The sequence below is a fragment of the Athene cunicularia genome (genome assembly GCF_003259725.1).
Source record: "Athene cunicularia isolate RWA chromosome 15 unlocalized genomic scaffold, athCun1 chr15_part1, whole genome shotgun sequence".
NCBI lineage: Eukaryota > Metazoa > Chordata > Aves > Strigiformes > Strigidae > Athene > Athene cunicularia.
In genome coordinates, this window is record NW_020799121.1 from 5,801,344 (window position 1) to 5,809,540 (window position 8,197).

The 8,197-nt window shown below is 55.8% G+C and overlaps 1 protein-coding gene across 1 annotated transcript; it reads left to right on the top strand.

Annotated features, from left to right (window-relative positions):
- Window positions 1–6,929: 6,929 nt before the first annotated feature.
- Window positions 6,930–7,608, top strand: LOC113486281 (pre-B lymphocyte protein 3-like). The gene is made up of 2 exons (XM_026860030.1): window positions 6,930–7,019; window positions 7,268–7,608. Exons 1-2 carry the CDS (start codon window positions 6,971–6,973, stop codon window positions 7,594–7,596), a joined length of 378 nt encoding a protein of 125 aa, XP_026715831.1. The 5' UTR covers window positions 6,930–6,970; the 3' UTR covers window positions 7,597–7,608.
- Window positions 7,609–8,197: the final 589 nt, after the last annotated feature.

Here is an 8,197-nt window from a genome sequence, read left to right on the forward strand (position 1 = left end):
ATGAGAACTTTGAGGCTTCAGATGGAGTCTTAGTGGCCCAGCAGTGAAACCATGACACTTTCAGATGCTTTAATGCTGAATTTTCATTATTTATTAATTAGAATTAATCTAACTGCTGACCTCTGGCTGTTGAATATTGCACAAGTATGCAGCCCCTTGCCTGGATCTGTGAGGAAGTCCAGGTCTAGATGGTAAAAGCTGGCAGCAGATACTGGAGGCTGGTGTTGAAAGTCCTGTCCCTTCTAAATGTCAAGGCCTAAATTCTTGGTGGTAGATAATGTCCTGAGCTGAGCCTGGCCTTATCTGGGGTGCCCTGTGCTCTCCTGAGAGACAGCCAAGGGAAGAAGATGCCGGAGACTCAAAGCTCAAGTGCTGTGTGTGCAGAGCTGCCCCTGTGTGAGCAGGGAGAAGCCACTGTAATGGGGTGGTTTTAACTAGCTCTGTTTAAGAAATAAATATTCAACTGGTGTTGGTGTGTGCTGAGTGGGGTGGAGAAACTTCAAAACCATCAGGAGCACCTGTAGGTGTGTGCTGTCTCCTGACCCATCTTGGCTGGGTGCTGGCCATGCTGCTGGTGTAGCTTGGAGGTGCCGATGTCCCTTGGACAGCTTTTTCTGGTGACTGCAGTGGGCAGTCTCTAAAGGCTGCTGCCGCTGTGGGGCTGGTGTTGGAGGTAGACTTATCGTGACGCAGGTGCGTGTTCCTCTGACTGCCCATGCAGGCAAGTTGAAAGGAGGTGCAGTTTGTCACTCAGAGTGCAGGCAATGCTGTGGGAACGTGAGTGACCCCTTGAAGCAGGAGGCTGCTGCTTGTGCCTGGCTGTGGTGCTGTGCTGGTGTGGTTTGTCAGGGTGCTGCTTTGGATGCGGTCCTGTGAACCTCTGAGAGGTGTGAGGGGATCCCCAGAAGAGGAGCGGAGTAGCAGAGGGTTCTTGCTGAGCTGGGGGGCGCCTGGGCAGTGTGATATGGTGGTGGAGCCTTGCTGGTGGCCATGCTGCATCTGTGATGGGTAAATGGTTTGTCCCTTGTCTAGGGGTGCCCTTGAGCCCTGAGCTCTTCTGGTCTGTGAGGTGGTGCTGGGGGGGTGAGCCCTCTGCAAGGAGCCCCTCCACACTGGTCCCTCATCTGGGTGTTTGCCAACAGCTCCTGCAGCCTATCTGAGAGGTGATCCCCTCCAGAGTTGGGTGTTTTCCTTCTGTGTGGGTCAGTTGCTCCTTGGCATGTTGAGTGAGACTATGCCAACCTGTGAGACTGCAGCAGAGAGAGGGACTTCTGGATTTCCCGATCTCTCCTTTTGTCCTTCCGTCCCTGTTTGTCCCAAGGAAGTGTCCCCTCTTTGCCTTGGACCCTGCCAAGCTGGGGGGGGGGCTCGTGCCTGGTGTGGGGTGGGAGGGCAGCAGGTGCCTGCTGTCACACTAACTAGGAGGGGTTCCACAAACCAGCTCTGGCTTCTGCTCATCCCTTTTCTCACTGCCTGAACTCACTCGCCACCCACAGCCATAACCAGTCCTGAAGCTCAGTGCTGGGGGCGTGGTGGAGTGCAGAGGACAGTCCCATGGGTGGTGTGTGAGGGCTGTGGCAGGGAGAGGAGTCACGAGTCACGTCTGCACCCCTGGCTCCTCTCTGGAGTTGAGGTGGGTGCCTGGCTCCTACCTGCTGGCCCAGGGCAGTGATTCACCACGTTCTCTAGGAAGGATTCGTAGCAGGTAGCTGCAGAGCTTTCTCTTCCTGCTGGCAGAATGGAAGAAATGGATTAATCTCCCTCCTGGCTGAAAAGTGAAGTCAAGACTTGTAACTGGGGCAGGTGGCTCTACTCAGAAAAGGTTCCTCCTTCCCCAGAGCAGCCACCTTGGACAAACAAACATAAGGTTCAGCTCTAGCTCTTCATCTGAGCTGGCTTCTGCCTCCTCAGAGTTGCTGTGCCACGTCCAAGTGGTGGTTGAACAGAGCCCCTCTCCAAAGCTGCATCTTTGTTTCTAGGTGACAGGGCTTTCCTGGTGTGTGTGTTACAGTTACCTGACGTGGTGTGTGACACCACCCCCCAAAGCAGACCCTTCCTGGTTCAGAGGCTGAACCGTGCTGCCTCGATGAGGAATTTAGGGATGACTGAGGGTGTGGCACTCCCTTTTCTGCAGGTATTTACTGGCAAATTCAGATGCTGGATTTTCCACTTTGCTCAGGTTCGTTACGGTGCCTGTTTCATCCAAAAGATTGCTACAGTCTGGAGTGAGAGATATGGCGAGGAATGTCCTGTGTGCCCCTGCATGGCCAGCATGAGCCTCTTGGGTTTAGAGGTATTTTCTCTGGCGAGTTATGGTTCAGAGAATCTGTTGAGGTCTAGAGGGAAGGAAGTTTGCTGCCCCCTTCCCTGTGTTTTGGGATGATCTGGGATTCCTGTGCAGCCCGTTTGTTGCCCTCTGTCTCTTTTCTAGGGGTGAGTGCAGGTCCCTCCAGTCACTGCTGCTCAGGAGCACTTGTACCTTCAGGCCTGCACTGACACTTCCTCCTGAGGCGAGCTGTGAGGATCAGGACACAGCACTGCACCTTCACCATCTCTTGGCAGTTGGCCGTGGACAGGGAATGAGACCCAGGATATGAATGCAGTCACCCTGAACCTGGGAGCCCCACGGACGCGGCAGGAGGCACAGCAGATGTTGTGGTGAGCAAAGGGAGAGTCCCTGCCTGGCCATCAGCAGGGCTTTGAGCTGCTGTATTACAGCCACGTCTGCTGGTGTTTGGTGCTGAGAATGTTCCAGGTTAGGAGTGGGATGAACATTTTGATTTGGGGAAAATGGTTCTGATTCATGAAGTATCTCGGTCTTTCAACTTTGTTTCATCAAACATGAGCCCTGGCCCTTGACAGTCCCCTTCCACAAAGTTGTCCTGGTCACAAGGGGAAAGAGCTGGAGATCACAGCTGAGTCACTGGGGGACACTTTGGCCGTGAACTCTCACCCAGTTTGTCACGATTGAGAAATCCTCAAGGCTGACACACGTCAGTAGTCAGAGCTGGGGATCCAATTCAGATAGCAGAGGGAGCAAAGGCTTAGGACCACGTGTATCTGGCTGCTTCAGCCACAAGTGTCTGGGGTCAGGCAAAGGCTCTTGGCCAACTGAACAAGGCCAGGACAGAGCCTGCTTGTTCCCTCCCACCAGCTGCAGATACCTGCTCTCTGGAGCCGAGGGCCAGGATTTGAGCCAGGGAACCCTTCCCGCACAGCTGGGAGCAGAGGAGCTCTGCTGGAAGCTGGCACTTCTGCCCATGGCTCTTCTGGTACTGTCTAGATAAGCAGAGCTCCATCCAGTGATTCCTCAGAGCTGCAAGGCTGGGAACTCATCCTTGGCTCTGGCCTCCTTCTCTGCAATTAAATTAGCTCTGCTGGGATGTTTTTCCTCCATGATTCATTGTACAGCGGTTAAAGATATCTCTTTTTTTTTTCTTAAACAGATGAGGCAAAGGGTGCTGATGTGCCCTGGCAGAGCTCTCCTGCCCTGTTCCCTAACCACTGGGCATTGCTGTGCATCAAGGTGCTGTGTCCCTCCCTGCCCCTCACGGGGCCACCACATGGTGATGAAGGTGGTCCAGGTGACCAGCCAGCCCCCAGAGCTGAGGCAAAGCTGGTGCTTTCCCCATGTACCTCCATGTCTGACCACAACGAACATTCAGCCTCTCCCCAGAGCTGCTCTCCTCCGGTGGGGGCCCAGGCCTGCGATGTGGGGGCTGCTCATGCCAGGTGCTGTCCTGCAGGTGGTGGGGATGACAAAATACCCCACAGTGATGGTGTTAGCTTCTGGAGAGCCCAGGAGAGAGGCTGCATTTCCAGCTGATGCTGTTGTGATTTCAGCAGCCAGATTTTCCAGCAATAGGGAATGGACCGTGCTGATTCCTGAGTCTTCTACAGCTGGAGACTGGAGTGGGGGGACATAGAGCAGGGCCTGGGCTAAAAAACAGCCTGTTGGGAAGGCTGCTTGCCTTGTGTGGTCCCAGCTGCTCTGGATTTCAGTCAGTCTTTTTGCAGTCTTGTGGTGCTTCCTGCCCCTTCTGTTTGTCCTGCAGCTCGTCTGGGCTGTGATGGTGACAGATCTGCCCACCCTGCTCCTAGCTGAGACCAGCACTGCAGCAGGGGCAGCTGTGGTCTCCTCTGTGAGATGGTCAGATCCCACTGGAAAACCTTCCTCAGGACACTGCCTGCTCTGGTCCTGCTCTGGAGCATGAGGCAGTGGGGTTTCACAGCCGGGGAGGAGCTGTGGGCAGTTGTTAGGACAGCAGATGTACCTGCACTGCAGAGCAGGAGGAAGCCATGTGGCTTAGCAGCAAATGTGGGGTGGTGCAGCAGTAAGTCCTGGTACACATTTTGCCCTGACCTGACAGAGGTAGCTGTGCTTGGTCAGTGACATGTCAATCTGGGATAAAACCTGCCTGGTTTGGGTGAGTTCCTTCTGTTCACTGAGCACCTCTTGTACCTCATTTAGGAGGGAATAAAGCTGGCGGAGCAGGGTGAGCACCAGGCTGGGCTCATACCTTCTCTTGCACTTTGTACAATCAGATACTTTCCTGCAGCCCTGGGCTGTCAGAGCGATGTGCATGGCTTATGCCCCAGCTCCATCTTCCATTTGGTGCCAAATGTTTCTGTACAAGTGATCCTGCAGCAGTGCTTAGGGGCCCTGTAGCATCATCCCCTTTTCCTGTGGAGATGCTGGGACATATGGATGAAATCATGTCCCTGGGCTGGTCAGCAGGTGTGGAGGAACTGAGTGGTGGGAGCCAGTAACAACGCTGATATACTGCATATCCAGTGCTTGCTGCTCCGTGGACAAATTCCCTTTCTCCAAAATGCCTGTCCTTGCATGGAGGTGATTTCCTGCCTTGGCAGATCTTTGTTTCACAGTCTCTTTCTAATCCATGAACGTGATCTGTTCAGGGCTTGGTGACAGGGTATATGTGTGACACTCCTCACCCAGGACACACGTACACAGTGACTCATGTTCACCTTGCAGAGTTTGGGGAGTGCTGGTGGGCAATAGCCAGACTGTGTCTGCAGCGAGCTCTTATGCATGCTCAGGGCCCTGGCTGCATGAAACACGAGCTGCTGATACGCTGCAACAACAGGGCTTCACAAGGCCAGAAGACATCAAGGCGAAGGCTCAGGCTTGAGTGGGCTTTGGAGCTGGTCTCGTGCAGCTGTTGCTGCCTGCTGTAGGCTGGCTCTAGTCTGATACAGCAGGTTTGCCTGGATGAGCACAGGTCGGACACAGTCAGGTTTTACCACATGTGCAGGGACTGCTGTGTGGCACCTATAATCTCCACATTCCCCCACAGCCCTTGCTGCCCTCCTGTACTGCAGCAGCTCCTGCAGCCCAGCTGCACAAGGTGCTGGTACAGTCCCATCAGGTCTAACTGGCACCTCACTCCTTCACAGCACTGCAGTTGTGGACCCTGCTCTGTGGCATCTGTGTTATAGCTGCTCTGATTGCCTCAGTCACCACCTTTCACTCTCATTTTCCCCTTGCTGCTCCCAAAGGAGACTGCGTCACAGTAAATTGAGCAAAGCTGTGTGGGTAGTTACTTTTGTTGTACCAACTGATAGAGAATGCAGAAAAAATAGACGAGCCGTTGAGTGCACCAGCCCTTTTTCAGAGCACTGTAGTGTGACACAGCAAGGCAAGTTGCATCCTTGGATGATGGTGGTGCTTTCTCTTCAGCATCTGCCTGTGCCAGAGGTGCAGTGCTGGGGTGTTCTAATGAGGCAGGGCTCTGTCTCAGAGCTCCATCTCCCCTCAAGCCCAGGGCATGGACAGGCCAGTCACATCAGGAACCACCTGCAAACATCTTTGGTTTGGGGACACCTTGGGAGCAGGGCTGGGTGCTGCAGAGGGGAGGGAAAGGGCCATCCCTGGATGGTGATGTGTTGGCATTGCAGGGGACTGAGAGTGCCTGTGGAGGGCAGGAGGTACCCACTGGTTACGGGACACTGCGAAGCTCCTGCTGAGCACCCTGCTGCGAAGGACTGCCACGGGCTGGTGGCTGGAGGGTGCAGAGCTGTGCTAGGGGGAGGCCAGCCCTTGATTGCAGCCGGCTGCATAATGCAGTGTCTTTGCACCCTGTGACGGGTGTTATGGACAGGAGGGGCTTTATGCCCGGTGACTCTGGCAGCCTTTTGCTGTAACGGTCTGCTGTCCTTCCGCAGAAGGCACCAGCTGTGCCGCAGCCGAGTCTCACTGCACCAGCTCTCTTGGGAAATGCCTCCTGGTAGGTGACTTCGGCAGCCACCCTCACGTGTTTTCCCGTGGCTGCTGTTTCTGAGGCAGCCCTGGCACAGAGGCAGCGCTCTCAGCACCATCAGCAGCTCCCAGCCCGTGCTGCAGGGCAGAAATCGTTGTCACAGCGATGGAGCTGCATGGTGGAAGGAGAAGCAACTTTCCTTATATTGCTTCTGTGATGGGACAGCTGCTGGGGAGCGCTGGCATATCCTGTCTTTCATTCTCTCTGGTAGCAGCAGATCCAGCTGGCCCCCAGCCTGCTACTACCACAGCGCATCCTTGGCATGGTGTGGCTCAGGCTCCTGGCTTCCTGTGCACCTGGTGACAGAGGGCTGGAGGCAAAAGGTCTGAGTGTAAGAGCACAGGGAAACCTCTCTGCTCCCCCCATCAGAGAGGAGAGAGGGTCAGTGATGCCTCCCCACCGGGGCAGAGGGTGGTGGGGTGAGCTGTGTGTGCGTCGGTGAGCCTAGAGAAAATGGCCTGGCCTCGTGCAAAGGTGGGTGGAGGGTCACAACGCTCAGCTCTTGCCCCACTGCTTTGACCCCCTCCCTGAAGCCCAGCTGCAGCAAAGCGAGCAATGTGGGGAGCTGGAGTCCCTGAGCCCCCTGTGTCATTTACATATGCCTCACCGGTGCCAGCAACACAGCAACCTGGGTTTGTATAGCACCGCAGATCCTCTCTGAAACAGTCTCCCTTCCTCTGCTTCCTGCCATGGCCCTGGGCTTCGTGGTCCTGCTCCTGCTGGGGACAGTGGGGACAGGTAAGGGTGGTGTGGCTGAGCTAGCTACTGTCTGGGGGGGGGGCACTGTGGGGTGGCAGGCAGGACTGGGCTGCACAAGGGGGATGTTAGTCTCAGTAGGGCATTTTGCTCCAGGGCTGTGTGGTGTGATGAACAGGATGGAGGTTGGGCAATGGAGTTGCCTCAAGGGAGCAGAAGGTCATTTTAGGGCTGGGGGAGATGGGGGTCATGGCTCAGCCCATCAGTGACTGCATCCTTGGTGTGTGCAGCTTGCAGGGCTCAACCCGTGCTGACCCAGCCATCCGCTGTGTTGGTGCTGCCCGGGCAGACTGCCCGGCTGTCGTGCACCCTGAGCCCCCAGTACAATATCAGCGAGTTCGGCATCTCCTGGTACCAGCAGCGCCCGGGGCACTCCCTGACGTATCTGCTCTATTACAACTCTGAGCGAGACAAGCACAAGCCTGCCAAGATTCCCGACCGCTTCTCTGCTACCAAAGACCTCGCCAGCAATGCCTGCATCCTAATCATCACATCCGCTTGCCATGAAGATAATGGCAACTATTACTGCTCCCTGTCTCGTGCCTTCAACTGGTTTTAGAAACAGGAAAAAAAAGTTTTCTGCATTTTCCCTTGCAACCCTGATGCAAAGCCCTCATCAGGGAGAACGGCAGCCTTAGGAGAAATGGAAAAAGACTCTCTTGCGTGCTTGATCAAGCCCAGCAGCACTGCACTGTGCTGTGAGGTGCAGCAACCTCCTCTTCGACCCCAAACATCCCCCACGGAGCATTAGGCAACCTGACGTGGTGTGAGATCTGCCAGGGCTCAGCCCAGGGACAGCGAGGAGCAGGGATCTCCTGCTGCGGTGGGAGGATGGAGGGCTCTGCTGTGGCCTGACTTTCGTGGGCTCTTCCAGCACTTGGCGCGATATGGGTCCAGTTGGTCCCAGCTTGGGCTTCTGCACGGTTTGGCTCACCTCAGAATAAAGGTTAATCCTCAGCTGTGCGGTTCGTGTCATGTGTGTGGAGTCCAGAAGAGCCCCTTGGGCGTCTCTCTGCGGGGTGGCGCCGCACCCTGGGCTACCCAGGTAGGGGGTGAGCCAAAGGCGCCAGGTGCGGTGGGATCTCCGGGGCCTGGATGGGGCTGGGTCACCCGCCCCCGGCAGAGACCCCCACCCGCACCGCCCTGCCCCGGGGAGGCCT